The sequence below is a fragment of the Engystomops pustulosus genome, unplaced genomic scaffold (genome assembly GCF_040894005.1).
Source record: "Engystomops pustulosus unplaced genomic scaffold, aEngPut4.maternal MAT_SCAFFOLD_153, whole genome shotgun sequence".
NCBI classification, from domain to species: domain Eukaryota; kingdom Metazoa; phylum Chordata; class Amphibia; order Anura; family Leptodactylidae; genus Engystomops; species Engystomops pustulosus.
In genome coordinates, this window is record NW_027285033.1 from 226,621 (window position 1) to 243,619 (window position 16,999).

The window sequence follows — 16,999 nt, forward strand, 5'->3', positions numbered from 1 at the left end:
CAGAGTCCATGGCACATGATCCATCACCAGCTGCCATCTATATGTACAGAGTCCATGGTACATGATCCATTACCAGCCGCCATCTATATGTACAGAGTCCATGGTACATGATCCATCACCAGCTGCCATCTACATGTACAGAGTCCATGGTACATGATCCATCAACAGCTGCCATCTATATGTACAGAGTCCATGGTACATGATCCATCACCGGCCGCCATATATATATACAGAGTCCATGGTACATGATCCATCACCAGCAGCCATCTATATATATACAGAGTCCATGGTACATGATCCATCACCAGCCGCCATCTATATGTACAGAGTCCATGGTACATGATCCATCACCAGCTGCCATCTATATGTACAGAGTCCATGGTACATGATCCATCACCAGCTGCCATCTATATATACAGAGTCCATGGTACATGATCCATCACCGGCTCTCACCTATATGTACAGAGTCCATGGTACATGATCCATCACCAGCCGTCATCTATATGTACAGAGTCCATGGTACATGATCCATCACCAGCTGCCATCTATATGTACAGAGTCCATGGTACATGATCCATCACTGGCTCTCACCTATATGTACAGAGTACATGGTACATGATCCATCACCAGGCACCATTTATATGTACAGAGTACATGGTGTATGATCCATCACCAGCCGCCATCTATATGTACAGAGTCCATGGTGCATGATCCATCACCAGCCGCCATCTATATATATACAGAGTCCATGGTACATGATCCATCACCAGCAGCCATCTATATATATACAGAGTCCATGGTACATGACCCATCACCAGCCGCCATTTATATGTACAGAGTCCATGGTACATGATCCATCACCAGCCTCCATCTATATGTACAGAGTCCATGGTACATGATCCATCACCAGCCGCCATCTATATGTACAGAGTCCATGGTACATGATCCATCACCAGCTGCCATCTATATATATACAGAGTCCATGGTACATGATCCATCACCAGCCTCCATCTATATGTACAGAGTCCATGGTACATGATCCATCACCAGCCTCCATCTATATGTACAGAGTCCATGGTACATGATCCATCACCAGCCTCCATCTATATGTACAGAGTCCATGGTACATGATCCATCACCAGCTCTCACCTATATGTACATATAGATGGTGATTGGTGATGGATCACACACTTTAAAAACATAACAGAATACATAAAAACATTGGTTAAAGTTCAATAAGAAATATAAGGTCATGAATTATCTTTGTTATATCTACATAAAAGACATATGAATATTTACAGCAGGAAAGATTAAATACCAGTCATTGGACAGAGATCTATAATTGATATGCTGTGGGTTCAGATATGACTGTAAGCTGATTTATGGGATATTTGAGATATGACTGTAAGGTGATTGGACTGGAGGGTTGGGGGATATGGTGGATTTGTTTAGCCCATACAGGCACTTTGTGTTCAGCTCAGTAGTTAGATGAGTTGGCTTGGCCCATCTGGACAACATGGCAGGATCAGAGAGATGTTAGGCCCCTTCCACACTAGCGTTTTTCACGCGCAAGTCCTGCGCGTGCTTTTGACGCGCAGAACTTGCATTGCACTTTGTCCCATTGTTTCCAATGGGCCTTTCCTCATTTGCGTTGTTTTTCACACGCGTGCTTGCGTTTGTTTTGACGCGCGTCAAAATCGCAGCATGTTCTACTTTTGCGTTTCACGCGCGTTTTTCCCGCCCCATTCAAGTCTATGGAGACGCATCATAAATGCATTGCACTCGCAAGCATTGCAAGTGCAAGGCGAGTGCAATGCGTTTTAAATGGATGGGTTGCTAGGTGACATGAATAATTCTCTGCTCAAGGTCGAGCATTTAATTAAAAAAACACAGTGAAGAACAGTGAAGAATAGAATAAAAACAGTGACCACAGGATCATTTAAGTGAAAAACACAGTAAAGAACACAGTGAAGAATAGATTACAGATGTTCGGCACATCTGATTACTTGTCGGGAGATACGCGTGGAAGGGTGCGAACAAAATAGCATGTGAAGAACAATATATATGTGTGTAAAGAACACATTGCAGATGCCGAACATCTGTAATCTATTCTTCACTGTGTTCTTTACTGTGTTTTCCACTTAAATGATCCTGTGTTCACTGTTTTTATTCTATTCTTCACTGTTCTTCACATCTGCTAACTTGTCGGGAGATAATATACGCGCGGAACAGTGAAGAATAGATTGTAGATGTTTGCATACATCTGCTAACTTATCAGAAGACATTCTTTTTCAATTAAATAAAACATTTTATTCCCGAACCATGGTCCCTTTGAATAAGTCCAATTGACTTAAAAAACGCGCGTGAAAAACGCACCGAAAACGCGAACAACACGCGTGTGAAAAACGCAAAAACGCTAATGACTCCAAGGAAAAATGGAACAAAAACGCAGCCAAAAACATCAGTTTTTCACGCATTGCACCCTGACGTGAAATGCAACGCTAGTGTGGAAGGGGCCTTACTGAAGCTGTGTGCATGATGAGAGCTCTTGTTACCGTCTGTGTTCATTTATTAGTGGGAGGTACAGCCCAAATATTGAAGAGCACATGTGCTCCAAAAGATGAACAACAAAGTCCGAGGAACAATTCAGAAAAGAAGAGAAACTGGCCAAACATGCAAATCTTTGGGAGCTCCTATGGATGAAGCCAAAAGGCAAAACATTGGGTCAGTGGGAAAAATCTCTGACGTGATTTTAGTTTATTTTAGAGCTGATTATTTTTAACCTTGTTGAGTATAAGAAATAATTTTTAAGGATTTTGTTACCGGATTCATTAGCACTTTAGATGTGCTGAGGGCGCATTACTGGAGGCGGAAGGCACATTACTGGAGACGTAGGGCACATTGCTGGAGGCGGAGGGCACATTACTGGAGGCGGAGGGCACATTACTGGAGGCGGAGGGCACATTACTGGAGGCGGAGGGCACATTACTGGAGACGGAGGACACATTACTGGAGGCGGAGGGCACATTATTGGAGACGGAGGGCACATTACTGGAGGCGGAGGGCACATTACTGGAGGCGGAGGGCACATTATTGGAGGCGGAGGGCACATTACTGGAGACGGAGGACACATTACTGGAGGCGGAGGGCACATTACTGGAGACGGAGGACACATTACTGGAGGCGGAGGGCACATTATTGGAGACGGAGGGCACATTACTGGAGGCGGAGGCTGCATTACTGGAGACGGAGGGCACATTACTGGAGGCGGAGGGCACATTATTGGAGACGGAGGGCACATTACTGGAGGCGGAGGGCACATTATTGGAGACGGAGGGCACATTGCTGGAGGCGGAGGGCACATTACTGGAAGCAGAAGGCGCATTACTGGAGGCGGATGGCGCATTACTGGAGACGGAAGGCACATTACTGGAGGCGGAGGGCATTACTGGAGGCGGAGGGCACATTACTGGAGACGGAAGGCACATTACTGAAGGCGGAGGGCACATTACTGGAGGCGGAGGGCACATTACTGGAGACGGAAGGCACATTACTGGAGGCGGAGGGCACATTACTGGAGACGGAAGGCACATTACTGAAGGCGGAGGGCACATTACTGGAGGCGGAGGGCACATTACTGGAGACGGAAGGCACATTACTGGAGGCGGAGGGCACATTACTGGAAGCGGAGGGCACATTACTGGAAGCGGAGGGCACATTACTGGAGGCAGAGGGCACATTACTGGAGGCGGAGGGCACATTACTGGAGACGGAGGGCACATTACTGGATGCGGAGGGCACATTACTGGAGACGGAGGGCACATTACTGGAGGCGGAGGGCACATTACTGGAAGCAGAAGGCGCATTACTCGAGACGAAAAGCGCATTACTGGAGACGGAGGGCACATTACTGGAGGCGGAAGGCGCATTACTGGAGGCGGAGGGCACATTACTGGAGGCGGAAGGCGCATTACTGGAGGCGGAGGGCACATTACTGGAGGCGGAGGGCACATTACTGGAGGCAGAGGGCACATTACTGGAGGCGGAGGGCACATTACTGGAGGCAGAGGGCGCATTACTTGAGCGGAGGGCGCATTACTGGAGACGGAGGCTGCATTACTGGAGACGGAGGGCACATTACTGGAGACGGAGGGCACATTACTGGAGGCGGAGGGCCCATTACTGGAGGCGGAGGGCACATTACTGGAGGCGGAAGGTGCATTACTGGAGGCGGAGGGCGCATTACTGGAAGCGGAAGGCACCTTACTGGAAGCGGAAGGTGCATTACTGGAGGCGGAGGGCACATTACTGGAGGCGGAGGGCACATTACTGGAAGCGGAGGGCACATTACTGGAAGCGGAGGGCACATTACTGGAGGCAGAGGGCACATTACTGGAGGCGGAGGGCGCATTACTGGAAGCGGAAGGCACCTTACTGGAAGCGGAAGGTGCATTACTGGAGGCGGAGGGCACATTACTGGAAGCGGAGGGCACATTACTGGAAGCGGAGGGCACATTACTGGAGGCAGAGGGCACATTACTGGAGGCGGAGGGCACATTACTGGAGACGGAGGGCACATTACTGGATGCGGAGGGCACATTACTCGAGACGGAGGGCACATTACTGGAGGCGAGGGCACATTACTGGAAGCAGAAGGCGCATTACTCGAGACGAAAAGCGCATAACTGGAGACGGAGGGCACATTACTGGAGGCGGAAGGCGCATTACTGGAGGCGGAGGGCACATTACTGGAGGCGGAAGGCGCATTACTGGAGGCGGAGGGCACATTACTGGAGGCGGAGGGCACATTACTGGAGGCAGAGGGCGCATTACTGGAGGCGGAGGGCGCATTACTGGAGGCAGAGGGCGCATTACTTGAGCGGAGGGCGCATTACTGGAGACGGAGGCTGCATTACTGGAGACGGAGGGCACATTACTGGAGACGGAGGGCACATTACTGGAGGCGGAGGGCCCATTACTGGAGGCGGAGGGCACATTACTGGAGGCGGAAGGTGCATTACTGGAGGCGGAGGGCGCATTACTGGAAGCGGAAGGCACCTTACTGGAAGCGGAAGGTGCATTACTGGAGGCGGAGGGCGTATTACTGGAGATGGAAGGCGCATTACTGGAGACGGAGGGCACAGTACTGGAGATGGAAGGCACATTACTGGAGACAGAGGGCGCATTTCTGAAGGCTGAGGGCACATTACTGAAAGCGGAAGGGGCATTACTGGAGGCGGAGGGCGCATTACTGGAGACGGAGGGCACATTACTAGAGGCTGAGGGCACATTACTGGAAGCGGAAGGCGCATTACTGGAGACGGAGGGCACATTACTGGAGGCTGAGGGCACATTACTGGAAGCGGAAGGGGCATTACTGGAGGCGGAGGGCGCATTACTGGAGACGGAGGGCACATTACTGAAGGCTGAGGGCACATTACTGGAGGCGGAGGGCACATTACTGGAGGCGGAGGGCGCATTACTGGAGGCGGAGGGCACATTACTGGAAGCGGAAGGGGCATTACTGGAGGCGGAGGGCGCATTACTGGAGACGGAGGGCACATTACTAGAGGCTGAGGGCACATTACTGGAAGCGGAAGGCGCATTACTGGAGACGGAGGGCACATTACTGGAGGCGGAGGGCACATTACTGGAAGCGTAAGACGCATTACTGGAGGCGGAGGGCACATTACTGGAAGCGGAAGGCGCATTACTGGAGACGGAGGGCACATTACTGGAGGCGGAGGGCACATTACTGGAAGCGTAAGACGCATTACTGGAGACGGAGGGCACATTACTGGAGGCGGAGGGCACATTACTGGAGGCGGAAGGTGCATTACTGGAGGCGGAGGGCGCATTACTGGAAGCGGAAGGCACCTTACTGTAAGCGGAAGGTGCATTACTGGAGGCGGAGGGCGTATTACTGGAGATGGAAGGCGCATTACTGGAGACGGAGGGCACAGTACTGGAGATGGAAGGCACATTACTGGAGACAGAGGGCGCATTACTGAAGGCTGAGGGCACATTACTGAAAGCGGAAGGGGCATTACTGGAGGCGGAGGGCGCATTACTGGAGACGGAGGGCACATTACTAGAGGCTGAGGGCACATTACTGGAAGCGGAAGGCGCATTACTGGAGACGGAGGGCACATTACTGGAGGCTGAGGGCACATTACTGGAAGCGGAAGGGGCATTACTGGAGGCGGAGGGCGCATTACTGGAGACGGAGGGCACATTACTGAAGGCTGAGGGCACATTACTGGAGGCGGAGGGCACATTACTGGAGGCGGAGGGCGCATTACTGGAGGCGGAGGGCACATTACTGGAAGCGGAATGGGCATTACTGGAGGCGGAGGGCGCATTACTGGAGACGGAGGGCACATTACTAGAGGCTGAGGGCACATTACTGGAAGCGGAAGGCGCATTACTGGAGACGGAGGGCACATTACTGGAGGCGGAAGGCACATTGCTGGAGACGGAAGGCGCATTATTGGAGGCGGAGGGCACATTACTGAAGGCTGAGGGCACATTACTGGAGACGGAGGGCACATTACTGGAGGCGGAGGGCACATTACTGGAGGTGGAGGGCGCATTACTGGAGGCGGAGGGCACATTACTGGAAGCGAAAGGCACATTACGGGAGACCGAAGGCGCATTATTGGAGGCGGAGGGCACATTACTGGAAGCAGAAGGCGCATTACTGGAGGCGGAGGGCGCATTACTGGAGGCGGAGGGCACATTACTGAAGGCTGAGGGCACATTACTGGAAGCGGAAGGCGCATTACTGGAGGCGGAGGGCACATTACTGGAGGCGAAAGGCGCATTACTGGAGGCGAAAGGCGCATTACTGGTGGCAGAAGGCACATTACTGGAGGCGGAGGGCACATTACTGGAGACTGGAGGCGGAGGGCACATTACTGGAAGCGGAAGGCACATTACTGAAAGCGTTAGGCGCATTACTGGAGGCGGAGGGCACATTACTGGAGGCGGAGGGCACATTAGTGGAAGCGGAAGGCGCATTACTGGAAGCGTAAGGCGCATTACTGGAGGCGGAGGGCACATTACTGGAAGCGGAAGGCACATTACTGGAGACGGAAGGCGCATTATTGGAAGCAGAAGGCGCATTACTGGAGGCGGATGGCGCATTACTGGAGGCGGAGGGCGCATTACTGGAGGTGGAGGGCACATTACTGGAGATGGAGGGCACATTACTGGAGACGGAGGGCACATTACTGGAAGCGAAAGGCACATTACGGGAGACCGAAGGCGCATTATTGGAGGCGGAGGGCACATTACTGGAAGCAGAAGGCGCATTACTGGAGGCGGAGGGCACATTACTGGAGGCGGAGGGCACATTACTCGAGGCGAAGGGCACATTACTGGAGGCGGAGGGCACATTACTGAAGGCTGAGGGCACATTACTGGAAGCGGAAGGCGCATTACTGGAGGCGGAGGGCACATTACTGGAGGCGAAAGGCGCATTACTGGAGGCAAAAGGCGCATTACTGGAGGCAGAAGGCACATTACTGGAGACGGAGGGCACATTACTGGAGGCGGAGGGCACATTACTGGAGGCGGAGGGCACATTACTGGAAGCGGAAGGCACATTACTGAAAGCGTTAGGCGCATTACTGGAGGCGGAGGGCACATTACTGGAGGCAAAGGGCACATTAGTGGAAGCGGAAGGCGCATTACTGGAGGCGGAAGGCGCATTACTGGAGGCGGAAGGCACATTACTGGAAGCGTAAGGCGCATTACTGGAGGCGGAGGGCACATTACTGGAAGCGGAAGGCACATTACTGGAGACGGAAGGCGCATTATTGGAAGCAGAAGGCGCATTACTGGAGGCAGATGGCGCATTACTGGAGGCGGAGGGCGCATTACTGGAGGCGGAGGGCACATTACTGGAAGCGAAAGGCACATTACTGGAGACGGAAGGCGCATTACTGGAGACGGAAGGCGCATTATTGGAGGCGGAGGGCGCATTACTGGAGGCGGAGGGCACATTGCTGGAAGCGGAGGGCACATTACTGGAGGCGGAGGGCACATTACTGGAGGCGGAGGGCACATTACTCGAGGCGAAGGGCACTTTACCGGAGGCGGAGGGCACATTACTGAAGGCTGAGGGCACATTACTGGAAGCGGAAGGCGCATTACTGGAGGCGGAGGGCACATTACTGGAGGCGAAAGGCGCATTACTGGAGGCAAAAGGCGCATTACTGGAGGCAGAAGGCACATTACTGGAGACGGAGGGCACATTACTGGAGGCGGAGGGCACATTACTGGAGGCGGAGGGCACATTACTGGAAGCGGAAGGCACATTACTGAAAGCGTTAGGCGCATTACTGGAGGCGGAGGGCACATTACTGGAGGCGAAGGGCACATTAGTGGAAGCGGAAGGCGCATTACTGGAGGCGGAAGGCGCATTACTGGAGGCGGAAGGCACATTACTGGAAGCGTAAGGCGCATTACTGGAGGCGGAGGGCACATTACTGGAAGCGGAAGGCACATTACTGGAGACGGAAGGCGCATTATTGGAAGCAGAAGGCGCATTACTGGAGGCAGATGGCGCATTACTGGAGGCGGAGGGCGCATTACTGGAGGCGGAGGGCACATTACTGGAAGCGAAAGGCACATTACTGGAGACGGAAGGCGCATTACTGGAGACGGAAGGCGCATTATTGGAGGCGGAGGGCGCATTACTGGAGGCGGAGGGCACATTGCTGGAAGCGGAAGGCACATTTCTGTAGACAGAAGGCGCTATTACTGGAGGCAGAGGGCGCATTACTGTAGGCGGAGGGCGCATTACTGGAGGTGGAGGGCACATCACTGGAGGCGGAGGGCACATTACTGGAAGCAGAAAGCGCATTACTGGAGGCGGAGGGCACATTACTGGAAGCGTAAGGCGCATTACTGGAGGCGGAGGGCACATTACTGGAAGCGGAAGGCACATTACTGGAGACGGAAGGCGCATTATTGGAGGCGGAGGGCACATTACTGAAGGCTGAGGGCATATAACTGGAAGCAGAAGGCGCATTACTGGAGGCGGAGGGCACATTACTGGAGGCGGAGGGCGCATTACTGGAGACGGAGGGCACATTACTGGAGGCGGAGGGCACATTACTGGAAGCGGAAGGCGCATTACTTGAGGCGGAGGGCACATTACTGAAGGCTGAGGGCACATTACTGGAGGCGGAGGGCGCATTACTGGAGGCGGAGGGCGCATTACTGAAGGCTGAGGGCACATTACTGGAGGCGGAGGGCACACTACTGGAGGCGGAGGGCGCATTACTGGAGGCGGAGGGCACATTACTGGAGGCAGAGGGCGCATTACTGGAGGCGGAGGGCACATTACTCGAGGCGGAGGGCGCGTTACTGGAGGTGGAGGGCGCATTACTGGAGGCGGAGGGCGCATTACTGGAGGCGGAGGGCACATTACTGGAGGCGGAGGGCACATTACTGGAAGCGGAGGGCGCATTACTGGAGGCGGAGGGCACATTACTGGAGGCGGAGGGCACATTACTGGAAGCGGAGGGCACATTACTGGAGGCGGAGGGCACATTACTGGAAGCGGAGGGCACATTACTGGAGGCGGAGGGCACATTACTGGAAGCGGAGGGCACATTACTGGAGGCGGAGGGCACATTACTGGAAGCGGAGGGCACATTACTGGAGGCGGAGAGCACATTACTGGAGGCGGAGGGCACATTACTCGAGGCGGAGTGCGCGTTACTGGAGGCGGAGGGCACATTACTGGAGGCGGAGGGCACATTACTGGAAGCGGAGGGCACATTACTGGAGGCGGAGGGAACATTACTGGAGGCGGAGGGCACATTACTGGAGGCGGAGGGCGCATTACTCAAGCCGGAGGGCACATTACTCGAGGCGGAGGGCGCATTACTGGAGGCGGAAGGCACATTACTCGAGGCGGAGGGCACGTTACTCGAGGCGGAGGGCGCGTTACTGGAGGCGGAGGGCACATTACTGGAGGCGGAGGGCACATTACTGGAGGCGGAGGGCGCGTTACTGGAGGCTGAGGGCGCGTTACTGGAGATGTAGGGCACATTACTGGAGGCGGAGGGCACATTACTGGAGGCGGAGGGCACATTAATGGAGGCTCAGGGCACATTACTGGAGACGTAGGGCACATTACTGGAGGCGGAGGGCACATTAATGGAGGCTCAGGGCACATTACTGGAGACGTAGGGCACATTACTGGAGACGTAGGGCACACTAACAAAAGATTTTTTTTTATTTTAGCAATTGTCTGCCATAACACAAAAAGTGAAAAATTTGAAAGGGGTCTGAATACTCTGTACCCCCTATATATATAAATACACACATATATACACATATATATATATACTCATATACACACATATATACACATACACACATATATATATATATATATACTCATATACACACATATATACACATACACACATATATACACATACACACATATATATATATAGTCATACACACACATATATACACATACACATAAATATATACTCATATACACACATATATACACATACGCGTCTGCCCTCTCCTTTTATAACTCTTCTCTCCTTCTGGTAGATGGCGGCAGTGCAGTAACATCAGTGCAGAGCTCAACCTGCGCACCTTCCTCTCTCCATGCATCAATGAATGCGGCACCTTTGGCCAATGTAAACTGCTGCGGACTAACAACTACTTGTACGCCGCATGCGAGTGCCGAGCAGGTAAGGACCCACAGCAGAAACCTGCCAAAGCAGACAATGTACTGTCATATATGTGTCATTATATATATCATGTGACATGTGGGGTGCGGGCAGTCTGGCTGTCTCTAGGATGTGACATGTGGGGTGCGGGCAGTCTGGCTGTCTCTAGGATGTGACATGTGGGGTGCAGGCAGTCTGGCTGTCTCTAGGATGTGACATGTGGGGTGCGGGCAGTTTGGCTGTCTCTAGGATGTGACATGTGGGGTGCAGGCAGTCTGGCTGTCTCTAGGATGTGACATGTGGGGTGCGGGCAGTCTGGCTGTCTCTAGGATGTGACATGTGGAGTGCGGGCAGTCTGGCTGTCTCTAGGATGTGACATGTGGGGTGCAGGCAGTCTGGCTGTCTCTAGGATGTGACATGTGGGGTGCAGGCAGTCTGGCTGTCTCTAGGATGTGACATGTGGGCTGCAGGCAGTCTGGCTGTCTCTAGGATGTGACATGTGGGGTGCGGGCAGTCTGGCTGTCTCTAGGATGTGACATGTGGGGTGCGGGCAGTCTGGCTGTCTCTAGGATGTGACATGTGGGGTGCGGGCAGTCTGGCTGTCTCAAGGATGTGACATGTGGGGTGCGGGCAGTCTGGCTGTCTCTAGGATGTGACATGTGGGGTGCAGGCAGTCTGGCTGTCTCTAGGATGTGACATGTGGGGTGCAGGCAGTCTGGCTGTCTCTAGGATGTGACATGTGTGGTGCAGGCAGTCTGGCTGTCTCTAGGATGTGACATGTGGAGTGCAGGCAGTCTGGCTGTCTCTAGGATGTGACATGTGGGGTGCAGGCAGTCTGGCTGTCTCTATGATGTGACATGTGGGCTGCAGGCAGTCTGGCTGTCTCTAGGATGTGACATGTGGGGTGCGGGCAGTCTGGCTGTCTCTAGGATGTGACATGTGGGGTGCGGGCAGTCTGGCTGTCTCTAGGATGTGACATGTGGGGTGCAGGCAGTCTGGCTGTCTCTAGGATGTGACATGTGGGGTGCAGGCAGTCTGGCTGTCTCTAGGATGTGACATGTGGGGTGCGGGCAGTCTGGCTGTCTCTAGGATGTGACATGTGGGGTGCAGGCAGTCTGGCTGTCTCTAGGATGTGACATGTGGGGTGCAGGCAGTCTGGCTGTCTCTAGGATGTGACATGTGGGGTGCAGGCAGTCTGGCTGTCTCTAGGATGTGACATGTGGGGTGTGGGCAGTCTGGCTGTCTCTAGGATGTGACATGTGGGGTGCAGGCAGTCTGCATAGCTCCCAACCGTCCCGATTTTGACGGGACTTTCCCGTTTTTCGTACCTCTGCCCCGCTTCACGGGCAGCTATGAGATTGTCACGGATTTTCCCCCCAGGTCCCGCTGTGTCCCGGCGCTGTGTCCGCATAGTAAATACTTTGAAAGTCTGAACTCACAGTACAGAATGGCTTCTACAGACATCGGGCAGGGAATCCTTTTCAGAGAAGTGTCGGGCTTAGCGCAGAGCAGGGACCACGTCATCAGCTTCAGATCAGCATCTGTCCATATATGGTCACTGCATCTCCTAGGGTTCCCCAGAGCAGACATCGGGAGGGAATCCTTTTCAGAGAAGTGTCGGGCTTAGCAGAGAGCAGGGACCACATCATCAGCTTCAGATCAGCATCTGTCCATATATGGTCACTGCATCTCCTAGGGTTCCCCAGAGCAAGCCCAGTGATACAGAGCTGAGGATTTCTGGTAACTAAGACATGTTATCAGCCAGTGTTACATTGTGACACAGACTAATGCACTGATATATAGAGAGGGCTCTTCTCAGAGGTTATTATTGTAATTATTCAGACTATTATTATTATTATAAATTTTATTATTTTTATTATTATGGAGATGATTATTAATAATGGTAAAAATAATAATAATCATCTCAATAATAATAATAATAATAATAATAATAATAATAATAATCTCAATAATTACAATAATCTGAGAAGATCCCTCCCTATATACCAAGGCAGTATATAGAAGGTGATAGTGGGAACAAGAAGCGCTCATAGGGTGAATATTGTAAGGTGGTGTATCGCTTGTAGGATTAAGGGATTTGCTCACCTGGTTGGGTTGTGCTTGATAGGGCACAACTCCATTAATGGTGTACAATATCAGGGTCCGTGGCTGCCGATGCTCCGATACGGTCTCCAATCACAGGGGACTGGGCTGTTTGGAGTCTAAGGATTAGGTAGGGGAAGATAGGAGCATGTGGCGCACAAAGGACCGGATGTAGATATTCTCCAAAAGGGTTTATTAGAAGGTATACATAGATAACAAGAGTATCACAACGCGTTTCGGGGAATACAGATCCCCTTTTTCAAGTGAAAGAAAATTCTGGAATACATCAAAAATGAAATAAAAATGAAATAAAAATGTGTATACATATAAAAATATATAAATATATAAAACTAAAAAGGAAGAGTAAACATACGGATTGGTAGTCAGTTGTACAATGTGTTGGTATATCACATAGATAACAAAATGAGCTGATGTATGGTGGATAAAGAGCTATAATGGCTGGAATACACATATATAAAGTGAAAATGAGTTGTTATAAATGTAGATGATGATGGATAATTGATACATCTTAAATAAATATATAATTGAATAAATAAATAAATAAAAACAAAAACAATTCATCAAAGTACAAGTAGAGATAGATAAATATAGATATACATATGTATAGTAAACCTATATAAAAGTAGAGCTAAAATAGATCATAGTCGGTTCGTTAGTTAAAAACAATCTATTGATAATTGAGAAAAAAACACATCTAAAAACACAATATAGACTTGGGTTGGGGGATTCCCTGTAGAACAGCATGGTGGTAGGGGAGTTAATATGCCTGTAATAGCTGGGAGAAAAGAGTAACGATGTTCTCTTACCAGGCTCCGGATGCTAATGAGGCGTGTGTCCGGAGTGTGAGCGCGCGTGGCGCGTGGGGAAATCCATACCTATCTTAGTCCAAAATTTCCATTCAACACCCCCATCCCCAACGGTTTCCGATACACCGCTCTCTGTTTCCAATAACGCCTCTTTGTTTACATCACTAGGGCAACGGCCCTACGTACTCACACACCCACCGATTGGTCTCCGTCATTCTGCCAGCCTCCGATACACAGTGCGCATGCGCGCACGCTCGCGCTTTCTTCCACTGCTTGTATTTAACCCAACGCGCCGCCACGCGCGCTCACACTCCGGACACACACGCCTCATTAGCATCCGGAGCCTGGTAAGAGAACATCGTTACTCTTTTCTCCCAGCTATTACAGGCATATTAACTCCCCTACCACCATGCTGTTCTGCAGGGAATCCCCCAACCCAAGTCTATATTGTGTTTTTAGATGTGTTTTTTTCTCAATTATCAATAGATTGTTTTTAACTAACGAACCGACTATGATCTATTTTAGCTCTACTTTTATATAGGTTTACTATACATATGTATATCTATATTTATCTATCTCTACTTGTACTTTGATGAATTGTTTTTGTTTTTATTTATTTATTTATTCAATTATATATTTATTTAAGATGTATCAATTATCCATCATCATCTACATTTATAACAACTCATTTTCACTTTATATATGTGTATTCCAGCCATTATAGCTCTTTATCCACCATACATCAGCTCATTTTGTTATCTATGTGATATACCAACACATTGTACAACTGACTACCAATCCGTATGTTTACTCTTCCTTTTTAGTTTTATATATTTATATATTTTTATATGTATACACATTTTTATTTCATTTTTATTTCATTTTTGATGTATTCCAGAATTTTCTTTCACTTGAAAAAGGGGATCTGTATTCCCCGAAACGCGTTGTGATACTCTTGTTATCTATGTATACCTTCTAATAAACCCTTTTGGAGAATATCTACATCCGGTCCTTTGTGCGCCACATGCTCCTATCTTCCCCTACCTAAGGCAGGATATAGTCATAGTTCTTAGTTACCAAAATTCTCCACCTGGTTAATCACAGAGATTATAGCTCAGTGGGTTGAGGCACTGTGTTATTATTGTACATGGACACTGCAGGTTCTGGGTTCATATCCCAATGAGGATAATTCTTTTTTTTTTTTTATTGAGATGATTTTTATTATTTTAATATGGCTAAAATTTGGGGCGTGGCCAGGGAGTGATTGGGGGTGTGGCTTAGGGGATCGCCGCGGCACGCTACGGGTGCCGCCATTTTGTCCCTCTTTCCTTTTCACAAATGTTGGGAGGTATGAGTCTGGCTGTCTCTAGGATGTGACATGTGGGGTGCGGGCAGTCTGGCTGTCTCTAGGATGTGACATGTGGGGTGCGGGCAGTCTGGCTGTCTCTAGGATGTGACATGTGGGGTGCGGGCAGTCTGGCTGTCTCTATGATGTGACATGTGGGGTGCGGGCAGTCTGGCTGTCTCTAGGATGTGACATGTGGGGTGCAGGCAGTCTGGCTGTCTCTAGGATGTGACATGTGGGGTGCAGGCAGTCTGGCTGTCTCTAGGATGTGACATGTGGGGTGCGGGCAGTCTGGCTGTCTCTAGGATGTGACATGTGGGGTGCGGGCAGTCTGGCTGTCTCTAGGATGTGACATGTGGGGTGCGGGCAGTCTGGCTGTCTCTAGGATGTGACATGTGGGGTGCAGGCAGTCTGGCTGTCTCTAGGATGTGACATGTGGGGTGCAGGCAGTCTGGCTGTCTCTAGGATGTGACATGTGGGGTGCGGGCAGTCTGGCTGTCTCTAGGATGTGACATGTGGGGTGCGGGCAGTCTGGCTGTCTCTAGGATGTGACATGTGGGGTGCGGGCAGTCTGGCTGTCTCTATGATGTGACATGTGGGGTGCGGGCAGTCTGGCTGTCTCTAGGATGTGACATGTGGGGTGCAGGCAGTCTGGCTGTCTCTAGGATGTGACATGTGGGGTGCAGGCAGTCTGGCTGTCTCTAGGATGTGACATGTGGGGTGCGGGCAGTCTGGCTGTCTCTAGGATGTGACATGTGGGGTGCGGGCAGTCTGGCTGTCTCTAGGATGTGACATGTGGGGTGCGGGCAGTCTGGCTGTCTCTAGGATGTGACATGTGGGCTGCAGGCAGTCTGGCTGTCTCTAGGATGTGACATGTGGGGTGCAGGCAGTCTGGCTGTCTCTAGGATGTGACATGTGGGGTGCGGGCAGTCTGGCTGTCTCTAGGATGTGACATGTGGGCTGCAGGCAGTCTGGCTGTCTCTAGGATGTGACATGTGGGGTGCGGGCAGTCTGGCTGTCTCTAGGATGTGACATGTGGGCTGCAGGCAGTCTGGCTGTCTCTAGGATGTGACATGTGGGGTGCAGGCAGTCTGGCTGTCTCTAGGATGTGACATGTGGGGTGCGGGCAGTCTGGCTGACTCTAGGATGTGACATGTGGGGTGCGGGCAGTCTGGCTGTCTCTAGGATGTGACATGTGGGGTGCATGCAGTCTGGCTGTCTCTAGGATGTGACATGTGGGGTGCAGGCAGTCTGGCTGTCTCTAGGATGTGACATGTGGGGTGCAGGCAGTCTGGCTGTATCTAGGATGTGACATGTGGGGTGCGGGCAGTCTGGCCGTCTCTATGATGTGACATGTGGGGTGCAGGCAGTCTGGCCGTCTCTAGGATGTGACATGTGGGTTGCAGGCAGTCTGGCTGTCTCTAGGATGTGACATGTGGGGTGCAGGTAGTCTGGCTGTCTCTAGGATGTGACATGTGGGGTGCAGGCAGTCTGGCTGTCTCTAGGATGTGACATGTGGGGTGCGGGCAGTCTGGCTGTCTCTAGGATGTGACATGTGGGGTGCGGGCAGTCTGGCTGTCTCTATGATGTGACATGTGGGGTGCGGGCAGTCTGGCTGTCTCTAGGATGTGACATGTGGGGTGCGGGCAGTCTGGCTGTCTCTAGGATGTGACATGTGGGGTGCAGGCAGTCTGGCTGTCTCTAGGATGTGACATGTGGGGTGCAGGCAGTCTGGCTGTCTCTAGGATGTGACATGTGGGGTGCGGGCAGTCTGGCTGTCTCTAGGATGTGACATGTGGGCTGCAGGCAGTCTGGCTGTCTCTAGGATGTGACATGTGGGGTGCAGGCAGTCTGGCTGTCTCTAGGATGTGACATGTGGGATGCGGGCAGTCTGGCTGTCTCTAGGATGTGACATGTGGGGTGCGGGCAGTCTGGCTGTCTCTAGGATGTGACATGTGGGGTGCGGGCAGTCTGGCTGACTCTAGGATGTGACATGTGGGGTGCGGGCAGTCTGG

The 16,999-nt window shown here is 51.4% G+C and overlaps 1 protein-coding gene across 2 annotated transcripts in view; it reads left to right on the forward strand.

The window, feature by feature from the left end:
• TMEM8B (transmembrane protein 8B) overlaps window positions 1-16,999 on the forward strand; it is a 61,711-nt gene that overhangs the window by 27,075 nt on the left and 17,637 nt on the right. For both annotated transcript variants that reach the window (XM_072131834.1, XM_072131835.1), the window contains one exon: window positions 10,588-10,730. In XM_072131834.1, coding sequence (XP_071987935.1) covers window positions 10,588-10,730 — 143 coding nt within the window. The remainder of the gene's footprint in view (window positions 1-10,587; window positions 10,731-16,999) is intronic.